Here is a 24,115-nt window from a genome sequence, read left to right on the forward strand (position 1 = left end):
AGTCGCTTGTCGTACATCGATTCAAGTGGTCCGAGATAACCGCCCCCATCTCCTGAGCCGATGTTATTCTTTCCAGGATGTTTTAATCAGAGGCCTCCCTCCTCCGCCATTCCGGGGATATTAACTAGACTTGGGGCTAGATTTAAGCATCTTTGCGCCATGTGATTATTAAAATCCACCAGTAATTTCTGAACCCATCGTGAAAGTGCAACCGCAACTGATGAATAAGGTCCCTCGGTTCTCGGCAATCTTTTAGATGGCCCAAAAGAGGCGCCAAATAGGAGACGGAATAGGAGCAGGTAGCATTGAGCCATGGCAGTTCTTCTCACTATCCCTTGGCCCATTTCATTGCCGAAAGCATGTCTGTACTCAAAGCTGTTTCTCGTAGCCTTTTGCCATCATCAAAAAAGTTCTTGACATTACTTTCATCTTCAGAGTTGGTAGATCCACCATGCAAGGGCATTCCCATCACCTGCAAATGCAACCCTAGTCTTTCAACCGCCATATCCCCTTTCGTAGGTTATCTCGTGACACATGGCCGGATTTGGAAGGCCAAATCTGTCAGTTAATTACCCATCCTCTAGTCAGTAGTAAGCATACTTGGACGTAGCCTTACTTTAAGCTGCCCTACTTAGAAAGATCTCTTCATGAAATAGTTTAACATGCACTGCAACCCTTTTTCTACTAATACAAAGAACTCTAGATTCAAGTTGCCGGATATATCCATCTGACCAAGATACCCGGTCGGGAGTGGCAACCTTTCTTTGTCTCTCGACTCCAAAATAGTAACCATGGCCAATGCAGACGTTGCATCAAGACAGTTTCTTTGGAGGATACTACAAACAGCTCCAGTGTGAGTAAATGCTTCATTCGGTTTGTTCTCAAAGACAAGGGATGTTCAGAGTCAAGTTATCGAGACGTATATAAATGAATATCCAACTCGAATGTTTCAAGTCTTGATCATAGCAAGTTTATTCCCCAACTACAATCAATCATTACCCCATCAATCATTAAACAATGTATTTCGCATTCCTTCCACTCTTTCTCGCCGCTCTAGGCGCCCTCGCCAACCCCATCACACCCCATGATGCAAACCCTCAGCCTTCCTACTTCAAAGACCTCCCCAACACTCTTTCTCCCGACTTTCCCGTCAACGAAACCACCAAGGTTGAAGTCCGCGATGAAACCCTCACTCACAACCTTCGTATCCGCGGTGCAGGTGGTTACCTCGGTTCCTGCAAGGACGTCCGGTTTTATATCAGCGACAAGGACATGAACCGTGTGAGCCCAGGGTATATCCACTCGGGTTACTACGAGTCTCCTCGTCTTGTTGCCCGATGTCCTGATCTCACGGGTGAGATGAAGTGCAGCTCTCTTGAGCTCGGAGAGTGCATGGTCAACGTCAATGGCGCCCTAGCCCCCGGACCTGGGTAAGTCCCCCACCTCCAAAGTGTGATGTGTTTCTGACTGTAGCAGTGGACTTTGGCACGAGACTTGTACTCAGTGCATCATGAGTGAAGACGGAAAGGACCTTTGGTGCCATTGCTGGAGCGCCATGAAGGGCCATCTCCTCATGAGCGGAACCACCATCAACCTAGGCAAGTTTTCCTCTCAACGCCCCCTCGTTCTTCTTCGCTAACCATCGATAGACTCCTTCATCGAAAACTTTGACGGTGACTTGACATGCAACGGCGCACGCGGATATCGCGGTGTCTGTCCAAACGGTCCCTCCTGGGATCCCAGAGAACACTGAGTCTTTCTCTCAATGTCATCAGACAGACTGGTCTTTGTTGATGGATCGCGGGTATTGCCGTCGACGTTTCTCGAGGGGTTCGCCTGGTTGCGCCCTAGTCCAGTCATTCTTTTCGCATCTTCCTTTCCTTCACCACACTCTTTTATCATAGTTAGATGACCAAGCCCTCGTATTTCAGAGGGTACTTAATGCCAAAGAACCATGACACCCAAGAATTCTAGTAACGTGAAGCCATCATCAGACTAGAAACTCAATCTTTGACTCTCCTCGTTGTTGTCGCCATCGATTCGTCGCCTCAATCATCTCCGGACATCCACGAAGCAACCATCCCCATTTCTTAAAGAACCCAACGCTGACTTCCCAGCCGTAAACATCGGTTGGATCTCCCCAGACAATGAGGAATGCTTCATCCAGTTCTCGACTGCTCACGACACTAAGAAGATCGCAGCACAACTCGTCCTCATCAAAAACATCGTTCTTGATTCCATGCAGGATATTATCCCGCAGTCGAGGAGCAGGAAGCAAATCGGACCAAGGATGATGCGCAAAAGTCGACTGTAACTGCGTCGGCCGAAGGTTCTCCGGAAAATTCTGCTTCACAATAACACCGTCCAACGTCTTTGGGCCAAAGGCATTAAACTGGGAGATCATCTCATCGCTACAGAGACCTTCAAGCGGAATCCCCAGAGTCCGCGCATTGTGCGACAGAGCGTTGGCGGCGTTGAGTCGGATAAGCGAAGGGAGATATGTCAAGCGATGGTTCTTGAGCGTATACTGCATCTGAGCCAGCTGCATAAATGCATACGTAACAGCCCTCCTCTGCGGATCCTCAACCATGAGGTACCCATCCAAAGGCCATGACTGAGTGACGACACTCTTGCCGTCATTCTGCTCAAGCTTCCGCCTCCCTAGGCCACCGTTAGCCAAAGGAAGAAGTAGATACCTTGAGGTATACTAACGGTAAGCTCGCTGGTTGAGTCGATTCTGCCGCTTTCTCCTATCGGCCGATTTGGTAACTCCGGTCCAGTCGTCCTCAGGTGCTCGCAGTTCGGTGAGTTGCGGCATCCGACCGAGCCGCTTCGGGGTATTTATATGTTCCGCCATAGTAATCAATTAATCAATCGGACAGAGTGGAAACACACGTGTAGCACAACCAAAACTAGGAGTGATACTCGTATTTAAAGGTCTGCAGGTAGCTGACCGATACATCGGAGATTCGATTCTATCACCGTGGACGTCACCCCTCTTATCTGGGAATAGTGGCCACTTACGAGTCAACGACTGCATCTCGAGCCTATCATGAGTGACAAAAGCTCACGCTAATGCAACCTGCTGACACCGACCATCCGAAGCTAGAGGCTGGGGCTTGATTGGGGTTCCTGGTCGGGACGAGGCAGCTGTCAGACGTTTATTTCAGAACCCCGGCAGTTGAAGGACTTGGCACGTAAGAAGACCGACTTTCTAGAAGATGATGACTTAATCTATCGGATTCTTTACTCCATCTTCTTAACGCCGTTTTCACTCCATGTCAGAGTTTACCATCTTGTCCCGTCTAAGGTTGTCAAAGCTTCTAGTGACCCGCTTGACTTGGGAAACTCACGAATCATGAATCAGTCATGGTCCGGCGGTTTGCTCGGGGCGATAAACCAAGGTCTCGGCACGGGTTATCTTCCCAATTCGTCTCAGTGCCAGCTCAGCTATGTCCGATAATAAAGTCCGAAACGGGAGTTCAAGATCCAAGTAGCCAGTGATGATGGCATCATCGGTGTGAAATTCCATGACGTTGTGGAGACTGAAAGAATCTTGCCCCGATGATATATAAAGGCGATCAGGCCAAGACATAGAAGAAATCATAATTCTTAAACAAACACAATCAATCAATCACCTCATCTTACAAACTTCTCACCAAAAATGTCTACCGATTACGAGTTCCAGGGCTGGCTTGGCCACTCCCCCGATGCCGTCAACGGCAAGATGGAATGGGGTCCCTTTGAGCCCAAGAAGTGGGAGGAAGACGACGTCGACATCCAGATCACCCACTGTGGTATTTGCGGTTCCGATCTCCATATGCTGAGATCCGGATGGGGAGAGACACCTTATCGTAAGTGAAGCGAAGCCATCGCCAAACCCCTGCCAAACAGCCCACTAACATCAGACCAGCCTGCTGCGTCGGCCACGAGATTGTCGGCAAGGCCGTCCGCGTCGGCAGCAACGTCAAGGATATCAGCGTTGGAGACCGTGTCGGTGTCGGTGCTCAGGCACGAAGCTGTCTTCGAGATGACTGCCCTGCGTGTTCCGTTGGACTTTACAACTACTGCAAGAACGGTATCAACACCTACGGTTCCATCTACCCCGGTGACGTGGGCAAGTCGTATGGTGGATACGCCGACTATAACCGCACAGACTCGCGCTTTGTCGTAAAGATCCCCGATGGTCTTGCATCAGAGGACGCCGCTCCTATGCTCTGCGGCGGTGTCACCGTCTACACTCCTCTCCGCAACAACGGCTGCGGACCCGGCAAGACAGTCGGAATCGTCGGTGTCGGTGGTCTCGGGCATTTCGGTGTCCTCTTCGCCAAAGCCCTCGGTGCAGACAAGGTCATCGGTATCTCTCGCCGGGCATCCAAGAGAGACGAGGTCCTAGCCCTTGGAGCCGACGAGTATATCGCAACCGAAGACGACGAGGACTGGGCAACAAAGCACGCCCAATCCATCGATCTCATCATCAGCACCGTCTCCAGCCCCAAGATGCCCCTCACCCAGTACCTTGGCCTCCTCCGCTACGGCGGCAACTTCATCCAGGTCGGAGCTCCCGATGGCGGTGAGCTCCCCCCCATCAACGCCTTCACCCTGATTGCAGGCGGTTTCAAGGTCGGCGGTAGCGCTATCGGATCCCCTAGCGACATTAAGGAGATGCTGCAACTGGCTGTCGACAAGAAGATCAAGCCTTGGGTGGAGAAGCGATCGCTAAAGGACGCCAACCAGGCGGTCAAGGATATGGAGGCCGGCAAGGCTCGGTATCGATATGTCCTGGTTAACGAGAAGCATGCTGAGCAATAGGCGGCAGATGATGAAAGATGTAGAATTAGATGTAGACTAGAGATGAGATGAGATGAATGATGAAGAATTGAGAACAATCTTACATGGTAGAGTAAGCAACTCGCTAGCTCCATACCCCGCAAATCGCATCACACGCCCTGTGAATGATTGCTCAATCCTGTCTCGCACAACAGGAGTTTAACACCACAAGTAGTCCACCAAGATTCAATTCATCTCTTATATCGAGGCCTCGCTATACTATACCCGTCCTTGTACCCGTTCAACGGGTCAATCCGCCCATAATGACCCGCTCAGACGAAGCAGCGGCCTTCTTCCACGCCGTATACTCGGCAGTCCAAGAGATCCCTCACGGCAGAGTAACAACATACGGCCACATTGCGATGCTAGTCGGCACCCGTAAGGATCAGTTACGGTCAACTACATTCACACTAATACCTAACTGTTTACAGCTCAGCGTCCTCGTCAAGTGGGCATCTGCCTAAAACATCTCCCCTCCAACACAGATGAACGATTCAACCACGAAAACGTTCCGTGGCAAAGAGTCATCAACGCAAAGGGCATGATTTCTCCAAGGTTAGTCAACCCTCTTACATACAAGAATAATACCCCTAACAGTCTAGATCTCAACCCCAAGGCGCTCGCACACAAGCCACAGCTCTTGAAGCCGAAGGCGTACAAGTAACAACAAGCGCACTAGGAGAGCTCTCTGTAGACTTTTCCGAGTACGGATGGTTCCCAGAAACATTACCATCCGAGGAAAACGACGATGAGCACAGCGAGTGAGGTAGCATGGAAGGTCTTGAACAACTAGTATTTACCACTATCGTGCGGGAACGAATTCGTCCCGTATATGTAAATCGACCCAGACGAGGGTCATCATACAATCATCCCATCTTCCGCTCATTCTTCAAACGAAAGAGAATAAAAGAGTAAAATAAAAAAAGAGAAGAAAGCCACCCAGTCCCATCTGTCAAAGGGGGTAAATAAAGATACAAATGACAGGTGGGAGAAAAACAAAATTTCGAATCACATCATGCCTCGAGCTGCTCGTGTAGGTGGTATTCTCTCGCCAGGAATCAGAAAGAAAGAAAAAAGAGAAGAAAAAGTAGAAAATCCCTTCCAAACTCCTGGCCAGTGCTGGAAATCAAGTCTCGCCATCTTAGGTCAGGATGCCCAACGTGAAAAGCCGTCAGACCGGATAGTAAACGCGAGGGGGGGAATATGGTGAACAACAAAAGCAGAAAACGTCATGGGACATAAAGCGTTGCAAAACCTCTCCTCCCTCGCTCAATCAACCCCATGCCGACTGCAAGGGTCGATCGAGCTCCGAACCAGGCCAAAAGGCCCTCTAGGCGCAGCTTAGCCCCCCCTAGAAGCAGTTCAGGCTTCCCTTCTTCTTCTTGCTCTTGCTGATGGCATTCATCCGCTCTTCGAGCTGGCGACGCGCCGCCTCGGCTGCTTGTCGCTTCTTGCGTTCTTCCTCGACGGCCTGAACGCTCCAGCGGTTGTCTTGAACCGGCTCTGGTGGGGGGCGGTCCTTGAGCTCCTTCACCTCCGACTCGAGCTCTTGAGCACGCTTCTTCCAAGCATCGCAGTCGGACTTGACCTGCTTGGTCTGCTTCTCCAAATCGGTGAGGGCATCCTCGAGTGTCTGCGTAAGCTGGCGCTCGGCATCGAGGTGCTTCTCGATGGTTCGGATACGTGCTTCTTGGTCCTCGGTGATTTGAGAAATGTTGATGTTGTCCTTGCTGGCAGGACGGGCGTTGGTCGGGGAGCTGGGAACGCCATTGACGGGAGAGCCCGCGCCACTCGGCAGAGGTGGAAGTGGGATAGCTGGTGGTGGTGAGGGCAGCGACACATGCGACGCGCTCTTGCGGATGGTCGAGTTTGAGTTCGATCGCTGGACGCCAGCGCTCAACTCATCAAACTTGGCCTGCTGCTGTTAGTGGTGTATTCAACCAACGTCATGCATGAGTCAACTTACCTGGAGAGCTGCGTAATCTTCACGGGCCACCTCCAGTTCAGCTTGGAGGCGTGCAGTAGCCGCATTAGCTTCATCCAGTGCCACGTTCCGCTCCGTCTGCAACGTGCTCAGACGGTTATTGGTCATCTGCACCTCATCAAAGTTATTCTGAAGTTGCTCCTCCAGCTCCTCCACCAGTCGGCTGTTCTTCTTGCTGCGAGTGTCCAGATCCACCATCTTGTTCTTGGCAGCTGTAAGTTGCTCTGCAAGAGGACCAGGCTTGTCGGCAGCACCGAGCATCTCAGCCAACGAGGCTCTAGCGGCTTCGAGATCTTGGACGATCTTGTCATTGATTGTCGTAAGTTCAGTGACATGTGACTCCATCTCACCACGCTTCTTCTTCTCCTCGGCGAGAGCCTGCTGACTAACAGCGAGATCGTTGATTCGCTCTGTCAGCTTCTCAACACTGACATCCAGTCCCAGAGCAAAGGCGACCTGAGAAGCAATCTTCATGAGATCATCACGAGCTTCGCCCAGTTCGTTCTCCAGGCGCTGAACGCTGTCGGCATGCTCTGACAGCAACACTTCAACCTGCTCCTCATAGCCCTTCTGCTCGCGAGTCTTGATATCGGCCAGCTCCTTAGCATGGTTGGCCTTGAGCTCCTCGAGGCTTGCCTGGTGGCTCTTGGTGGCCTCATCATGGGTAGCAATCTGCTCCTCAAGCTTGGCAACAAGCTCCAGCTGGTGGGTGTTATCCTCCTGGACTGAGGCATGAGCCTTGTTGAGTTCATCCAACTGAGAACGAGCTGCAGAGTGAGACTGCTCCAGCTCAGCAACCTTGGCGGCGTTGCTGTTGATGATGGCCTTGTACTCGTCAATCTCGCTACGGAGGAAACTGATGAGGTTCTGTTGCCGTTGCTCGGCCTCCCTGACTGAGTCATCCTTCTCGCCGGTCTGGTGAGATTGAGAATCAGTGAGCTGGGCACTAGTGGATGCCACTTGAGACTCGAGCTCTTGGATCGTGCCGCGCATCGCCGCCTCCGTCTTCGCCATCGTGTCAAGCGCCTCCTTGTGCTTGTTCTCCCATGTTTCCAGCTCCGATTGCAGCTCAGCAATGCGCTGCTCATGCTTCTGCTCAGACTCCTCCACGTCCTTAGGATCAGGTCTAGACGCCAGAGCTTGGCGGAGAGACTCGAGTTCAGTTGTGAGTGTCTGCTCACGGGCAAGGTGAGCGTTCCTCGTGTCATTAAGCTGCCTCTCACTCTGCTCAAGCTGATCCCGCAGGTTTGCAACCATGGACATCTCAATGGGGCTGGACTTGAGACTCGAACGCTCTCGGGTCAGTCCCGAGATAATCGTCATCTTGGTCTCCATCTCCTTCTTAGCGGACGCAACATCCGCCTCGAGTTCTTGGATACGCTCGCTCCTGGTGTGAAGCTCGTGCATGGCGGCGTTAATGTTGAGCTCGAAGCTCTGCATCAACTCCGGCCTGTTGTCGAAGCTCTCAGCAGCGATGTTACGCAGGGATGCAAACGAACGATGAGCACGGTCAGCGACAAGGAGGTTCTGGCTTGACTTGCGTCGGATGATAGGAGTGCTTGAGCGAGGCGACGTAGCCTCATAAGCGCGCGCCCGTGTAAGATCCGTCTTGAGCTCCTCAACAATATCGAGAGTCTCGCTGTGCTTTGACTCCAGCTGGGCATACCGCTCAGCCAGTTCCTTCTCAGCAGCCTCACGCTCGTGCGCCATGGCCTTGAGTCGGTCAAGCTCGGCCGCTAGCTCGACACTCTGAGCATGCTGAAGATCCTCCGTCGAAACGGCTTCTGGCTTCGCAGTGGCCGTGCCATCCTCAGACAAGGTGTCGGCATTAGAAGACGCCGCGGTAGCAGGCGAATCCATGGCTGAGGATAGCTCCGAGGAGAGCGATCGCGAAAAGGATGACCGTGGTCCATCCTTCAAATCGTTCGTCTTCGCGTCTGACAAAAAAGACTCTGGTCGGGTGTGTATCGGGGTGGCAACAGAGATGACCGAGTCGCGAATGCGCTGTGGGTGACGCGCCTCGTCGATACTATCCTGCAGCTCCGCGAGCTGTCGCATGGCGTTCTCATACTTGTGGTGCAGCGAGTCGTAGTCATGGAGAGTTGACTCGTGCTCAACCCGGAGATCGATAAGCTCTTGAGTTACAGACTCGAGCTTGTCCGCCACAAACTTGGACTGAGCTGGGCTCTGAGGTGGGACCTCTTCTTCAGGCTTCTCAAGGTGCTGCTTATCGTCTTCAGCTTCTTCCTTGACGGTGCCAATCTTGTGTTGGGCAGTGTCCTGTTCCTCGTCACCTTCAGGAATGGGTTCTTCCATCTGGCTATGGCGGCTCACATGAGACATGCTTCGAGAGTGGTCGGCCATGCCACGGCGCGAAGCCGTGCCGTTGGTAGGCTCGGCGGGCGCAGACTCGGGTGCCTTTTCTCCCTCAGCTTCCTTGCCATCTTGGATCTGATCAAGCTCATAAAGAAGCGAGTCAAGCTTGCCGAGGCTTCGTTGGCGCTCAACAACCTGTTCAAGGCGGTCAATCTCTCGCTGCATCAGCTCAGAATCTTGGTCCGCCTCAGCAAGGCGCTCCTCAAGGGTTGAGATGTAATCTTCACATGAGGCTTCGTTCTCCCGCACACGAGCAATCTCCTTACGAAGCTCCATGATGATGGTTGCGTTCTTCTCCTCGCCGCTAGTGTGGCCGTCCAACTTAGACTCGAGATCATGAAGATAGTTTTCAGTACTAGCTTCACGGTCCATCAGCTTCTGCAGCCGAGACTGCAGCTGGTTGTTGATCGTCTCGACATAGGCACACTTTGTCTCCTTCTCAAGCAAGTTGGTCTCGGTGTTAGAGAGAGTGCTACGAGTGCTGGAGAGCGACTGCTCAAGTGACTGAATCGTTTTCTCGTACTCGAGAACAACTTGTTCAACTGCCTGTGCGAATGAGTTGGATCGGTTCAGACGATCAGTGGCACTGTCACCAAGGGCATCGTCGTGGTTTTCGTCTGACTCGTTCTCGCGGGCGCGAGCCAACTCGGCAATGAGACGCGCATGGCGTTGACTGAGAGCAGTATAGTTCTCTTGCGTGTCCAAAAGTTGGTTCTGGAGCTCAACCTCACGCTCGTTCTGTCGATCAGATCGCTCACTAGGACCAGGGGCATTGCGTCTCGGGCTACTGCCACTACGCTCTGCACTGCGAATCTGCTCGCGCAAGAAAGCAACTTCGGCCTTGAGGCGGTCAATCACGGCCTGCTTGTCACCCTCCTCGACCTGCTGGATTCGTGGCTTGGACTGGATAGCTCGGGCGCGCTGGGCATACTGAACCGTGTTGAGGGTCTCGCTCAGATGGAATTCAGCAGGCGTAACGCAAGCAATCATGTAAGTGATGGCATTGCCACCAAGCGAATCCTGGAGGAGTCTGGTCAAGCGGGAATCACGGTACGAAACGTGGGCGCCAGGGTTTCGAGACGAAAGCTGGCTGATGACTTTGCCAAGCGCAGCAAGACCGGCATTGATCGAGATACCCTCCTTGGCACGCTCACCTTGAGCACCAGTGTTCTTGAGCCTTTCGCTACCAGCCAAATCAACGAAATGGAGCTTGCTGTCGACAGTTACCGTAACGTCCTGGCCGGTCATAGCCTCCAGAGGTACGGAGAAGCGCTTCTCAGCGCCGGAACCAGAACCATACTTGCTCTTGCGCTGGACGAGGTTCAGGGAGAAGACGGCGTGAGATCGCGAAGATTTGGCGTTAATGGCTGTGGCATCGGTCTGGCGAATCGACGATCCAAAGTTGAGAGCATTCATGAGATCATCCACTGAATTCACTTCGATCTGCCGGAGGCCCGTCAAGATGATGTTGCCCTTGGTATCTTCGCGAATGGCGACATTTCCGCGCTCATTGAGAGGAGTCGACTCGGGAACGAGAAGATCACGAAGCTGTTCGTTATAAATCTCGACATATGTAGCTCTGAGAGACCAATTGCGGTCGCCAAGCGGATCCTGCTGAGCATATCCTCGAGGGCTTCGAAGGTGAGACATGGAACTGCGGTTCGACTTGGCTGATCCTGTTGGTGCATCGAGCTTCTCAAAAAGGGCTGCGGCAGCTCGAGGAATGACACCTAGAATACTGGTTAGCGGATCGCGTGCGCTGCAAGTAAGTTGGACTAACCCATGAGCTCAGGGTCATGCTGCTCGCCTGGACCCGAGGTACCCATTGTGTACGATTTACCAGCGCCGGACTGGCCGTACGCCAGCAACGACACGTTGTATCCTTGCGTGAAAGCACTCACGCAGTCAGAGAGGTAGTCCCAAATGCCATCTTGCATCACATCGGAGCTGAAAACGCGGTCAAAGACGAAAAGTTTGCGCCCCTGCGGTGAATCGATTGCAAGGCTGGTATCCGAAGTAGTCTGCACCATGGATCGCTGGAATCGCTGCGGAATAAGATCGTAACCAGGATCGGTCGACTTCAGCGGTGGTCGTACACGGACGGCTATCACCAAAGTTAGCATCTCAGAGGGGCAGCGGCATCGAACAACATACCGACTTTGACCGCCGTCCGGCTGTCTTCGTCAGAGGCTCTACTACCACCTCCCGTCTTGCTCGTCATGCTTAACCGGCTGGTGCTTCTGGGGGCAGCTCTGGAAATAGCGGCGCTCAGAGGCCGCTGAATCCCTCCTGGGGAGGTCGGCGGCGAGCTCGCCATGGCGGTTGCTGGTGAGTTGTCGTCGAGATTCGCGATGTCTCAGCCGTTGTACGTCGTCAGCGGCGGTCAAGAAAAGTCGTCGCAAACGAGCTCGAAAGGCCGCGAAGGGCTTTGAGATGTTGAGGTCCGCCGAGGGAGAAGGAATCGTCCTTTACGGCGTCATAGATAGATCTGCTGTGTAACGGGCGGTGTCGTCGGAGAGATGGTCGTCAAGTGTCCCAGACAGTCTCGCGGGCGGCAATACCAATACGTCCCTAACAGCGTTCACAGGTGACTGCGAGCAGAGAAAGAGAGTGTTTATCCCGACTAGGGGTGTGGGGGTTTGTAATTAAACAGGCGAGGGACAGGCGATCTGGCGACGAGTTCCGACGACTGCTTCTTCGTTCCAGTGCAGGAGGGGACAATTGTCGGGTCGCTAGCGGGGGCGTCGTCGTCGGGTACGAGCCTACGAGGACGGTTGAAGGAGAGGAAAATCCACGGGCGACGCGCAATGAAAGATGCTCGACGCGACAACGGAATAGGAGAAATACTAGGTAGGTAAAGACGTCGGACGTTGGATTGGACGTTGAACACTTCAGTTCAGGAGTCGGAGACCAGAGCAAAGAAAAAAGGGACGGGACCTGGACAGCCTCGAAGTGGAATCAGGGCCAGGGGGGGACGAGACCTCAGTGACTTCCAGGTTCCTTCCATTCACTGGACCGGCAGCCAAGGGGATTGGACGGAGGGGGGCTGTCAAGACCGCCTCCCAGGGACTGGACTAGACTCCAGGTACATTGGCGCCCGGCCACTTGAGCAACGTCTCCAGGTACCTCCCGTCCACACTGGCACCGGGCTCGACCCCTGGATTGTTCTGGGGCGCTAACTGCGCTTTAGGCTGCTGGCGGGGACGACGCCTACTGGCTGGAGAGCTGTGCTACGGGGGAGCCCCGGGCGCTGTACCTGGCCCGCGCGGGCTTTTAGCGGCACAGACCCTGGTTTCTCCTAGCCACCGCGGGCTCGGGTCCCCTAGCATCGGGCCAAAAGGGCCATGTCCGCTGCAAGAGCCCAAGCCTGAGAGTGTCGCAAGAGCTCTTGGAAAGGCGTTGAAACTGTTTCGAGGTGTGGCTGGACAGAAAGGATAGAGGGAGACGCGTGCCTTGCCAGTATAAAGTGTGCCGATTATTCTGTCCACCAAACTCCGCGCTTACCAAAGCATGGTGCTTTGCAACTCCGACCCTCATTTGAGATCGTCCAGCCAGATTGCAGAAGCACACCACACCCAACCACCCACCCACCAGTTTCTCCTACCAACTCAAGTGCCTCCTCATCATCCCGAGGCCGACGCTTTTTTTCTTCTCTCCTTTCTCGATATTCAGGGGCTGGTGAAGTCCCGACGCGCCGTCGTTAGCGGCACATAGTCGCGCTTCGATGCAGGTACGAAGGCTTCCTTTGAGCTGGAGCCGTGGATACCGTTGCAAGAAAACGCTCTCAAGATTCAACGGTTGAACGGCTTCCCACCCCAGCCAGCCATTCGCGTGTGATGGATGGGCGCGATTCCAGCCATCTATTCGTACCTCCCTGTCCTTGCTCATGCGATAGATGTCTTCCATCACAGAACTCAGGGCCCTGTCCGACCGCCGGGCGTTGTCCACTCTCGTTAGTCGACCATCATCCCACGCATGTACAGAGTACAACGGGCCATAAGTCATGTACAGTCAAGGACAGCGTCGACACGCAAAGACAATGCCGTGCAGAGAAGCAATGCGATGCGGTGCAATGCAAGGCGTGCCATTAATACCCGGCCGGTTCCCTGACTTTTTCTGCTCATTCAAACCGGCAATCCACAGATCCGAACTGCGATTGTCGGTCGGTCTGTTCAATATATTGGGCGGCTACTGTTTGATCCTAGAATCTCTGACGAGATGATGCTTCTGCTACGCGGCATCAAGCCTGTCACACCTCCACCCTTCCCTTGTTGGTCCGACACGACACGCACCAAACTCTCGCCAGAACCACTGCACTATCGGAATGGAGCTTGTTGGTCTTGCCGAACCCTAGAGCGGCCCGGTATCAAATGGCACCATTTTCCTGCAAAAAGAAGCAAGCAACAGAAAACATTGCTGCAGCCATTTCTGTTTGGAACGCCCTCTGCTTGAACAGAAGCAATTCGCGGGGGCAGACACATTGCGTCTACGGCAAGTTTCAGGTCGGGCCCCCCACTTCTATTCCGTCCCGACCCTGGCCTGGCCCTGCACTTTGTCCCTCATGTCCTCTTTGTTCCCCAACCTGGATGGAGACAACAACGTCAATCAGCCGTGCAAGGGGCGGCAGGCCGTTGGTTGGCGATAAGGTTTGGTTAATTGTCTGTTCCGCGTGCATTGTGCCATACACATGATTGTCGTGTCCTTCGCAACAAGATCCAAGTGTTCAGCAAGCCTCGAATCGGAAGTGGAGACCTCCACTCAGACATGCAGACAAGGTCGACAGTTCGTGCCACAACAGGGAGCGCAAGCCAGCTTTCCCATGCCACGCGCCTTGGCAGGCTGCCAGATCTCATGCTGGTGTCGGACGGCGGCCAGACAGTTTCACTCATCAACCTTAACAATGGGCGTGCCGGCACCTCCACGGTTGCCGGCCGTCAATAACGGTGTTTGTCTCTGGATACCGAGCGTCCGGAGTCGGCGCTCGAAGCGAGCGGCACTGTAATGAGGACCGATGATCTTTTGTCAGGTGTCCATCACTCGATCCCCCTTCATCAAATCTCAGGGGCAATTACGGATAGCCGTAGCCCGTAACTATCGATGGCTGGGTTATCCATCTGTAAAGTGTAGTGAGGTTGGCATTCAGCACTGTCGTTTCGCCTTTTGTTTTCGTGGCTGGCTCGTTCCTATGGCGGTTTTTCGTGTTTTACTGCCTGGGCAACCTTGCGAGTGAGGATTCCGTGAGCAAGGCCGGTCGCTGAGACACGATCCTGTTCTGTAACGGCAGTTGATCGTCCCGCAGAGGCAAGGAAAGCTAGCTCGAGACATTGTTGCGAGTGGTCTCCCGCCTCGTGGCCTGGTCGTGACATTTCAATGGAATGGTGAACTCAATACTGATTGTTAATCAACAATCGGACAGTATCCCTTCAGGAAGATCAACCGTACCGTAAAGTTACTCTCGTACCGTTATCAATGTCTGACGATAGAAGGACGAAGAGGGCAACATAGGCGAACGCCACCACCTTTGAAGCTCTCGTGGTGTGCTGTCAATCGTTGTCATCCATCCTTACCCTGAACCTTCTCTCAACTAACACGAGGCCATTTCCACTTCCGTTAAATTGGTATCGGCCAGCGAACTCTAAGTGCCGGGGTATTTCCCCATTGAGGTTTTGCCTGGACCGAGCGATGTGACATTATTCAGCTACGTGCTGGCTCATCACGGGCCAATATTCGATAGTGCCTTCAGTCGAGATTCCAGGGCGAAACTACACCAGCTGGACAAGACGATCGAGATTTGTATACGGGCTGCATTCGATTAGAAGTCGGGCACTGAAAGATGAGGTTGCCAACACAGACCATTCATGCACCCATGCCAATTAAACACTACGATCCCATGAGCCCTCCACTATGCCACGCCAACCTTAAAAGTGGACAGCCTCACGACGCCAAGCGGTGAATAACGCCAGCTAGGCCATTACAAAGCCAGTGGCACTTTCAGCCCACAACTGCTGCAGCGTTTCGTTTCACGGCAAGCAGAGAAGCTGAGTCCACCTGGAAGTTTTCATGGGAATGTTTCAAATTCCCTTTGGCGAAATACAGGATTCTCCATCACGAGCGACACACAGCCTTCGATCCATCCGCTGAGAGCATCCTAGTTCGAGGTTACACCTGTGATCCAAGAGGCTGGATCGTTTAGCCTGGGCTTGAGCAAGTGAATAGGTATGTCATAAAAGCCGTAAAATCTTGCATGAGGAAAGGATTAGAAGTAACAGGACTTGGCGATGGAGGCTCGTCGTATTCATCTCCTATAGGCCCCATGAGCTCTGCCAACAGGCTAACCACCAAGAACTTGGAATAGTCTCATCTAAGTCTTATGTAGTGGCACCTAGAAGATTTATGCATTCATGCACTAAATGATGACCATAAGTTCATCAAGTTATTCCCAATTTGCTGCTGCACAATGCGTGAGCTGTAGTTGACCACGTGACTTTGGCGTTTTTCGTGTTAGCCCAGACCAGAAGTCGTCGCGTCACATCGCGCAGGCTACCACCCCTCCATCGAAAAAGCAGATGGCGATGCCTCGAGATTGATCAAGTCGGTGTCAATGGTTCCCGTACACAAAGATCGATAAGATGGCGCCCGAGGTGATTGATCTCATCTCATCTAGCCCGTCAAATCCTCCACCTTCTCAACCTCGACCTGCTGCTGCCACTGTTCGCCATGACGAGCTGCGTACCGCACAGCCAGTAAAAGATGTCCCTAATGGGAGAAATACCCATGCTTTGATCCTCCAAGAAGAACCTCTCTTCTTTTCCGATGACTTCGACACCACCATAGACCTAGACGAACCTATCATTACGGAAACGGCTGGGAGTAAAAAGCGACGTCTTTCTCCAGCGCAACTTTGCCGTCCTCTGAAGCGCACCTCTCCAGGACTAGAGCTGCAAGCCATTCTCCCCCCTGTACGAAATATTGGAGGAGGCCGAACCTATACAATCCTCGACCCTATCGAAGTTACGAGTTCACCAGAACACCATCAGTCGCCTAGACGAAGACCATCAATCCCCGGCCCGACCAAACCAGCGAGAACCACAACTGAGCTCGATGACGATGACGACCCTTTCGCCAGTTCTCCCCGACCTGTACATCTCGCGCCGCCCAAGCCAGCTACAGGACCTTTCGAATCCTCAGATCCGTTTGCGAGCTCTTCACAACCGTTACCAAATACCTCGAAAGCCGTCGATCCCATAGCACCATCGCCCATCCGCACCACAGCACCGGTTTCGAAATCAATACATAGGCGAACAGCTACTTGGGATCCGATTTCAAGCTCGGCGCCGGAAGTCTGCTCTTTTGATTCTTCTCCACCTGGTAAGCAAGGTCATGTCGTCATTGACATTGACGACTCGGATGCCAATGGCGACTCCGAAGATGACCTGCCGGATATTTCCAATTTCGATATAGCGAAGATTCGGCGTCGATCGCAGCTTCAGCGCTCCCAAAGCGATGTTATACCGTCCAAATCCAGATCTCGGTCAAAACCCACCACTACAACTACGAGCAAAAAGTCAGCAGCAGATAGGGCTCGTGAGAAGGAGGCGAGAGCCGCAGCAAAAGAGGTCGACAAGGAAACGAAACGTCGCGAAAAGCAGGAAGCCAAGGAGGCAAAGGCCCGCGAGAAGGAGCGAAATGCTGCTTTGGCCGAGGTCAACAAGCTCCGGACGGACAAGAAGGTCTCGACTCCAGAGATGATGGTCGATATTCCTTCAAGCTTGAACCCGACTGTCACAACTCAACTCACAGCCATGCTGGAGCCGCTGGATGTGCAGTTCACAACTTGGGAAAGTCCTGTTGAGAATGTGATCAAGTGGCGCAGAAAAGTCAAGAGTCGCTACAATGACGATCTTGGTCTTTGGGAACCGATCCCACTACGCCTGCAAGACGAAAAGCATGCCCTTGTTGTCATGACGGCTGATGAGTTCGTCAAACTTGCCTTGGATGATGAGCTATCTTCCCACGTTGAAAAGATGGAAAGACACTTCTCTACTCACCATATCCTCTACCTTCTCGAGGGTCTAATTCCATGGATGCGCAAGAATCGCAACCTTCGCAACCGACAGTTCACTTCTCGCGTACGGGCTCAAGAAGCCTCAGCATCCAACCCCAGCCGCCGTAACAAGCCTGCCGAGAGTTACATACCTGAGGAGACCATTGAGGACGCTCTCTTGCAGTTGCAAGTCATGCACGATGTCATGATTCACCACACCACGATCCCGCTCGAGACGGCAGAGTGGATCGTCAATTTCACCCAGCACGTCTCGACGATTCCCTACAGGAAGCAGCGAGATCAGGCAACGCTTGTCGCTGGGTTCTGCATGGAGAGTGGACAGGTCAAGACGGGCGAGGATACAAAAGACACCTACGTCAAGATGCTCCAGGAGATCGTGAGAGTCACGGCACCAATTGCCTATGGAGTTGCGCAGGAGTTTACCAGCATCAGCGAGCTGGTTCGAGGACTGGAGGCCGGCGGACCGACGCGTCTAGAGGGCGTGAGGAAGAGTGCAAACAAAGATGGCACTTTTTCGGATCGCACAATCGGCCAGGCAGTCAGTCGACGCATGTACAAAGTATTCACGGGACAAGACGAGACAAGCACAGATGTATAATATTTATTGAAACGCGATGACATGATAAGATTATGATATTGAGCTACGCTAGCTGAAGAGTACGGAGTAATGAATCTGCAAATTCGTCGTTAGCCAGGTTATCGACAAAGACAATCATAACAAGAGACGATTTGAACCAAGCTGTCAGACAGCGGTTGGACAAAGTTGTTTCCACATGTGTACTTTCGGTACAGGTCTGTGAGTTTGCTTTTTCATCATGTGCTTGGGGGTTGGTTGAAGAAAGAAAAAATTGTAAACGTACCATTTACTTTGAGACGATGTCATCTTCTTTACACTTGGGCTTTTTCGGCGCAGGCGTGAAGAACGAGTCCATCGTCTTTTGTTTGGCGTCGAACTTGGCACTGCCAATGCCACCTCGAGTCCTTTTCAGGGTCTTGGTGTGTTCGACGCTGTTGACCTTGTCAACGCGCATCTGGAAGCGATCCTTGGTATCTGGAAGAGCCGTGATGACTGCTTCTAGATACCCAGTGTTGCTCCAGGAAGGGTGAAAGGGCGTCGAGGCAGGACGTGGTCTTGCCTGGGCGCCGGGAGCTATCGTGACATGTGAGAGTCTTGCGCAGAGTGCTTTGTAGAGAACACCAAGAAGGATGCCATGCGCGACGATGCAGACAATAGAGTCTTCGTGCAGCAGGGGGCCAAGATGCTCACCCAAGAAGCGATCGCATCGCTTCCTCATCGCCTCTGGTGTCTCCTCGCCCTCAAACTCAAAAGCCAACCCAAACTTGACACCCTCGCCAGACCCAAAGTCCTTCTCCCTCAGCTCCGGAGTCACGACAAGCTTCACCTCGTTGGCGCGTTTCTGCGCATCGAGGATAGCCTGAGCGGTGGTTGCCGCGCGTTGGAGGTCGGAAGAGAACAGGTGGTCAACGTCGACGTGCTCAGCAAGGTGAGCAGCCAATCGTCCAGCCTGGAGGACGCCGTGGGCGGTCAGGGCAGAGTCTCGGGAGCCGGCGTAGACGCCTGCAACGTTGTCGACTGTCTCTCCATGGCGAATGAGTAAGAGACGCATGGTCGCGTCGCTCAGGGAGGCCACGCTAGAAGCAAGCTGAGCATGGTGTTTGTTGATGAAGTTTGAAGAGATCTGAAGGAAAAGTCGAAATTTTATGCTGCTGAGATTAGATGCTGACTCATCATCGTTATTTGCATATATGGTATACATCACTTTAGCTTCTCCACTGGCACCCTCCACTCAAGGTGGAAGCATTTTGCAAAGACCAAACAATCCATTCATAGCATTAGTTGACTAACAATTAACTCCTATCGTACAGATACCATTCAATTAACCAATCCAAAAACAATTTCGTTCAATCATGTCATTCACTTCTTCTTCTTGCCGGTCAGAGAACCGACAACGTCTCCGAGACCAAGACCCGAGAGCACCTTGTTAAGGCCAAGACCTCCCAGGAGACCGTCGAGAAGACCACCCAGACCAAGACCACCAAGCTGTCACCTGTCAGTACAAAACGTCGAGCACGGGTGGGCGCAGGAGAAAGAGGCGCCAAAGGGGGAGACAACATAGCAAAAGGGGACATACGATTGGACCTAGTAGGGGACCTACAATCTTGCCGACCAGGCCAAGAACACCGCTGAGAAGGAGACCGACTGCTGCGATGATCTGGAAGAGGGGCTCGGCGAGGAGAGCCCACAGGGGGTTGAGTTCCTTCTTGGCATGGGGCATACCCTCGAGCTTGCGCTTGGCGTTGTCGATGGTCGAAGTAATGCTTCCGGTGAGCTGCTGTCGTTAGTGATATGGTTATGGATTTGGGATATGTGGTACTCACCTCCTTGAGCAACTCGGCGAGATGAGCTTCCTCGGGAGTGGCTTCACCACCAGCAACCTTCTGCTTCGCGTTCTTCTGGATACGGCCATCAGGATCAAGACCTCGAATGGTACCGTTGGTCTCGGTCAAGATCTTGCCACCCTCCTCAATCAGAGGTCGGACTTGTCGAACAAGCTCCTCCTCATCACGCTCCTCCTTGGGCTGAGCCTCAGCAGCACTGATCTTGTCGTCAATCTGCTTGCAGATGGGCCGGATCTTGTCCAGAGTCTGGCTGATGGCGTAGGCGAGCGAACCAGCAAGCTTCTTGTCCTTCTCAGCCTGCTCCTGCTTCTTGGCCTCCTCGGCCTCGGCCTGCTCGCGCTTGAGCCTCTCCTCTTCAGTCTCACCAGGCTCCTCCTCCTCAACCTCGGGCTCGGGAGGAATATCCTCGAGCAGGGAGACGTGACCGACAGTCTCTCCCTTGTTGTTGATGACATCACCGTCCTGGTCAATCTCCTTGCCAGCGCAGGCGAGGAGGTCGCCGCTGGTGAGCTTGCCAATGATGTTGCCCTCTTGGTCGTTGACGTTACCCTCACGGTTCACCTTTCGGCCAGCCAGAGGGTTCTGCTTCTTCTCGACTTCAGGCTCCTCCCAGCGCTCGGCCTTGCCAATGACATTGCCGTTCTTGTCGAGGATCTCACCGTCGTCGTCAACAGCGCGACCGAAGAGGACCTTGGGGTCCCCAGAGGTCAGTCGGCCGACGACATCGCCAGCAGGAGTAACGACCTTGCCGTCCTTGGCAACAGTGCAACCTTGGAGTTCGGCAAAAGGTCCCTCCTTGAGACCCTCGCGCTCGCCCTCAGTCACAAGCTCAGCCTTGCCGATGATGTCGCCAGACTCGCTTCGGATGTTTCCATCCTTGTCGCACATGCGTCCGACGAGAGAGCCAATGTGGCCCTCGACAACACGGCCGTAGATCTCGCCGTCACGGCTGACCACGTTGCCGGCCTTGTTGACACGCTTGCCCGCGAGAGCAGACTTGTCAACCTCGGCTTCGGCCTCGGGCTCGGGCTCCTCCCAAACCTTGGCCTTGCCGACAACATTGCCGCGGCGGTCGAGGATATCACCATCCTCGTCGACGGTGCTGCCCTTGATAGTCTTGAGATCACCCTCGATGACTTCACCAACCTGGCGGCCCTCAAACATGACTCGGCCATCAGCTTCGACAGTGGCGCCGGGGAAGTTCTCGAAAGGAGCGAACGCCTTGTCTTCGCGTTCAGCGGCGGAAACCGTGTCTCCCTTTCCAATCACCTCACCGGAATCATTCCAGATGTCGCCGTTCTCGTCGCATCGCTTTCCGATGAGCTCCTTCAGCTCACCTTCAACGACCTTACCGACAACGTTACCGTTGGAGTCGACGAGCTTGCCAGCTTTGTTGACCTTGGTGCCCTTGAGAACAGAGAGATCCTTCTTCTGAGTGCGCTCCCATTCGGAGAGAGGCTCAGCGCGACCAACGACTTTGCCATCGCTCCAGATCTTGCCGTTCTCGTCTGACTTGAGACCCTTGAGCTGTCTGATCTCGCCCTCGACGACGCGACCAACAGTGTCTCCCTTGTCGTTGACAAGGTTTCCGGCCTCGTCGACCTTGCAGTTCTTGAGCACAGAAAAGTCCTTTTGCTCACCGCGCTCCCACTCAGGGAGAGGTTCTGCCTTGCCGACGACCTTGCCATCGCTCCAGATCTTGCCGTTCTCATCAGCCTTGAGACCGATGAGCTGCTTGATCTCGCCTTCGATGACACGACCGAACAAGTGACCCTTTTCGTTGACGAGGTTGCCGTCCTTGTCGACAATGGTGCCCTTGAGGATAGAAAAGTCTATCTCCTCGCCGCGCTCCCATTCGCCAACAGGCTCAGCCTTTCCAGCCTTCTTGCCGAAATCGCCCCAGATGATACCCTGGTCGTCGCACTTCATGCCGATGAGCTCTCTGACCTCACCTTCAACGACATGACCCATGATATCACCCTTGTTGTTCACGAGGTTGCCGTCCTTGTCGACAGTGGTGCCCTTGAGGACGGAAAAGTCCTTCTGCTCGCCACGCTCCCATTCAGGGAGGGGCTCAGCCTTGCCGAGTTGCTTGCCGTAGTCACCCCAGATGACACCTTCGTCGTCGCACTTCATACCGATGAGTTGCTTGATTTCACCTTCGGTGACACGTCCAATGAGGTGGCCCTTGTCGTTGACGAGGTTTCCTTGCTTGTCGACGGTGGTTCCTTTGAGGACGGTGAAGTCAAGGGGCTCCTCAACTTCTCCTTCGACCTCGCCAACCTTCTCCTCACCTTCGGCAAGCTTCTCTTCTCCCTCGGCGAGCTTCTCCTCACCCTCCTCTCCAAGCTTCTCACCCTCCTCACCAACCTTTTCTTCTTCGGGGAGCTTCTCAGCTTCTTCGCCGAGCTTCTCTTCCCCTTCGACAGCCTTCTCCTCACCCTCTTCACCGAGCTTCTCTTGTTCGGCGAGCTTGTCTTCTGGGACCTCGCCTTCGGGAAGCTTCTCTTCTCCCTCGGCAAGCTTGTCTTCTGGGACCTCGCCTTCAGGAAGCTTCTCTTCTCCCTCAGCAAGCTTCTCCTCACCTTCGGCTGCCTTCTCTTCGCCCTCGGCAACCTCACCTTCCACCTCCTCGCCTAGCTTGCCAGCGGCCTCCTCACCGGGAGCAACTGATTTGAGATCTTCGGTGCCGGGAGCCTTTGACTCACCCTCCTCGTCGCCGGGGATTTCAGGGGCCTCAGACTTGGGGAGTTCGGAAGGTGGGCCTTGGCCCTCAGGGAGCTCGCCTTCGGGGAGCTCACCCTCAGCCTCCTTACCCTCGGGGAGTTCATCCTCACCGGGTGCCTTGCCCTCAGGAATCTCGGATGTGGGAGCCTCATCCTGAGGAGCACCTTCAGGGATGCTTGGTGCCTCCTTGTCCTCGGGCTGGGCCTCTTTGACAACGTCCTCGGCCTTTTCTGTCGCCTCCTCGGGCTTCTTTGTCAAGTCGTCGCCAGTCTCCTCCTCGGGCTGAGCTTCCTTGACGACATCTTCGCCCTCGGTAGTCTTCTCCTTGGCCTCCTCGGGAGCAAGCTCCTTGAGTTTCTCCTGGGTTTCGGGAGCCTCCTTCTCACCGGTGGGCAGATCGCGATCCTCGAGACCAATGGTGGAGTCCTTCTGGCTCTCGCTCTTGACGTCGGATGTCTCCTCCTGCTTGGCCTCGATGTCCTTGGAAGTCTCAGACTCGCCTTCTGACTTGCCTCCAAGGCCGAGACCACCGGTTACACCGCCAACGGCTGATTTGCCAGTCTCGCCGACGGCACCGGCAGTCTGGGAGGCCGTGTCAGTGACACCGCCGACGGTCTTGCCAGCAGTATCAGTGACGCCGCCAACAGTCTTTCCGACAGCACCGGTGAGACCACCAACGGTATCGCCCAGGCCGCCCGACTTCTTCTCAGCGGGCTGAGTTGTGTACTCGCTGTGTTCCTCGTCGTGCGAATCGTGCTCCTCCTCCTCCTTGCCCTGTCTTATGGGCAAAGTCTTGCCGAGGACGTCGCCGGTAGAGCTGACAACATCGCCGGCGGCGTTGACGGTATTGCCGACGAGGTTCTTGAGGTTGTCGGTGTCTGCGATGTGGCCGACGGTTTTGCCGGCATCGTCTAGGACATCCCCGGCATCGTTCACGACGCCGGTGGCGCTCCGGGGAACTGATTCAAGATTGACTGCAATGGGGACGATAAGCGCCAAGCTCGGCTGAAGGATTGTGAACGCACCAGGAGTCTGCTGCTCTTTGGAAGCAGTATCTTGTGTCGAGTCTTTGACCTGGCCTTCGGGGATGGAAGTAGGATCCTTTGTGTTTGACATGGCTTTTTGGGAGGGGGGTATCTTTTCGTGTCAATAGAGAGTAAAAGGGAATCAACAGAGGGTTTTTGAGGGTATCGCAATGTTAGTTTCTAAGATGGCTACTTGGCTGTTGTTGTTGTAGTAGGCTGAATGATATTGAATTGGTACTGTTTTTGTTTGAAAGCTCAACCCATCCACCACATTCCCTCACATCTTTATAGCGCCTAGACAGCAATGAGGAAAAAAACAAGTTTCTTTGCAACCTTGTTGTATAACGTCAATTACACTTACAACGTCAGTGTGAGCACCACAACTATCAACCATGATACTGCGCCGCACCTGTTATCGGACGACATGAGCAACAGCCACACGTCATGATGAAGATCTCAACGGGTGGGATGGTGTGGCGAGGGCATGGAGATGACGTATCAGAGCAGGGAGCCGCCTCGGAGCTTCCAGGATGAAGGATTGGTCTGGACTTTGCACATTGAGCTTCCAAAGCTGCTTGGTTGCAAAACCGGCTTTGCGGGGTGGGAGGACGACACCCTCACGAGTTGAACGTGGAGAAGATCTCACGGGTTGGAGATGATGACTGGCCTGAGCTTGTTCTCGCCTTT

At 53.7% G+C, this 24,115-nt stretch overlaps 8 protein-coding genes across 8 annotated transcripts; 4 read left to right on the top strand and 4 right to left on the bottom strand.

The window, feature by feature from the left end:
- Positions 1-1,017: 1,017 nt before the first annotated feature.
- NECHADRAFT_122229 (uncharacterized protein) lies at positions 1,018-1,639 on the top strand (the record flags this gene model as incomplete). Its single annotated transcript, XM_003049510.2, has 2 exons — positions 1,018-1,430; positions 1,477-1,639. The coding sequence occupies 2 exons, from the start codon at positions 1,018-1,020 to the stop codon at positions 1,637-1,639; spliced, it is 576 nt and encodes a 191-aa protein (XP_003049556.1).
- Positions 1,640-1,990: 351 nt separating this feature from the next.
- On the bottom strand, positions 1,991-2,857 carry NECHADRAFT_74062 (uncharacterized protein; the record flags this gene model as incomplete). Its single annotated transcript, XM_003049716.1, has 2 exons — positions 1,991-2,661; positions 2,713-2,857. The coding sequence occupies 2 exons, from the start codon at positions 2,855-2,857 to the stop codon at positions 1,991-1,993; spliced, it is 816 nt and encodes a 271-aa protein (XP_003049762.1).
- An 807-nt stretch (positions 2,858-3,664) lies between these two features.
- On the top strand, positions 3,665-4,905 carry NECHADRAFT_65053 (uncharacterized protein; the record flags this gene model as incomplete). Its single annotated transcript, XM_003049511.1, has 2 exons — positions 3,665-3,854; positions 3,914-4,905. 2 exons carry the CDS (start codon positions 3,665-3,667, stop codon positions 4,810-4,812), a joined length of 1,089 nt encoding a protein of 362 aa, XP_003049557.1. The 3' UTR covers positions 4,813-4,905.
- A 188-nt stretch (positions 4,906-5,093) lies between these two features.
- NECHADRAFT_29922 (uncharacterized protein) lies at positions 5,094-5,595 on the top strand (the record flags this gene model as incomplete). Its single annotated transcript, XM_003049512.1, has 3 exons — positions 5,094-5,208; positions 5,262-5,385; positions 5,433-5,595. The coding sequence occupies 3 exons, from the start codon at positions 5,094-5,096 to the stop codon at positions 5,593-5,595; spliced, it is 402 nt and encodes a 133-aa protein (XP_003049558.1).
- Positions 5,596-6,181: 586 nt separating this feature from the next.
- Positions 6,182-11,411, bottom strand: NECHADRAFT_89622 (uncharacterized protein; the record flags this gene model as incomplete). The annotated part of the gene is made up of 5 exons (XM_003049717.1): positions 6,182-6,331; positions 6,365-6,751; positions 6,797-10,920; positions 10,971-11,294; positions 11,345-11,411. 5 exons carry the CDS (start codon positions 11,409-11,411, stop codon positions 6,182-6,184), a joined length of 5,052 nt encoding a protein of 1,683 aa, XP_003049763.1.
- Positions 11,412-16,692: 5,281 nt separating this feature from the next.
- NECHADRAFT_29897 (uncharacterized protein) lies at positions 16,693-17,853 on the top strand (the record flags this gene model as incomplete). Its single annotated transcript, XM_003049513.1, has 1 exon — positions 16,693-17,853. A coding segment is annotated over one exon (1,161 nt), but the record flags the coding sequence as incomplete, so codon positions are not given.
- Positions 17,854-18,118: 265 nt separating this feature from the next.
- Positions 18,119-19,033, bottom strand: NECHADRAFT_65054 (uncharacterized protein; the record flags this gene model as incomplete). The annotated part of the gene is made up of 1 exon (XM_003049718.1): positions 18,119-19,033. The coding sequence occupies one exon, from the start codon at positions 19,031-19,033 to the stop codon at positions 18,119-18,121; it is 915 nt and encodes a 304-aa protein (XP_003049764.1).
- A 158-nt stretch (positions 19,034-19,191) lies between these two features.
- Positions 19,192-23,519, bottom strand: NECHADRAFT_74068 (uncharacterized protein; the record flags this gene model as incomplete). Its single annotated transcript, XM_003049719.1, has 3 exons — positions 19,192-19,317; positions 19,409-19,606; positions 19,656-23,519. 3 exons carry the CDS (start codon positions 23,517-23,519, stop codon positions 19,192-19,194), a joined length of 4,188 nt encoding a protein of 1,395 aa, XP_003049765.1.
- Positions 23,520-24,115: the final 596 nt, after the last annotated feature.

The sequence above is a fragment of the Fusarium vanettenii genome, assembly GCF_000151355.1.
Source record: "Fusarium vanettenii 77-13-4 chromosome 1 genomic scaffold NECHAsca_8_chr1_1_0, whole genome shotgun sequence".
Classification (NCBI taxonomy): Eukaryota; Fungi; Ascomycota; class Sordariomycetes; order Hypocreales; family Nectriaceae; genus Fusarium; species Fusarium vanettenii.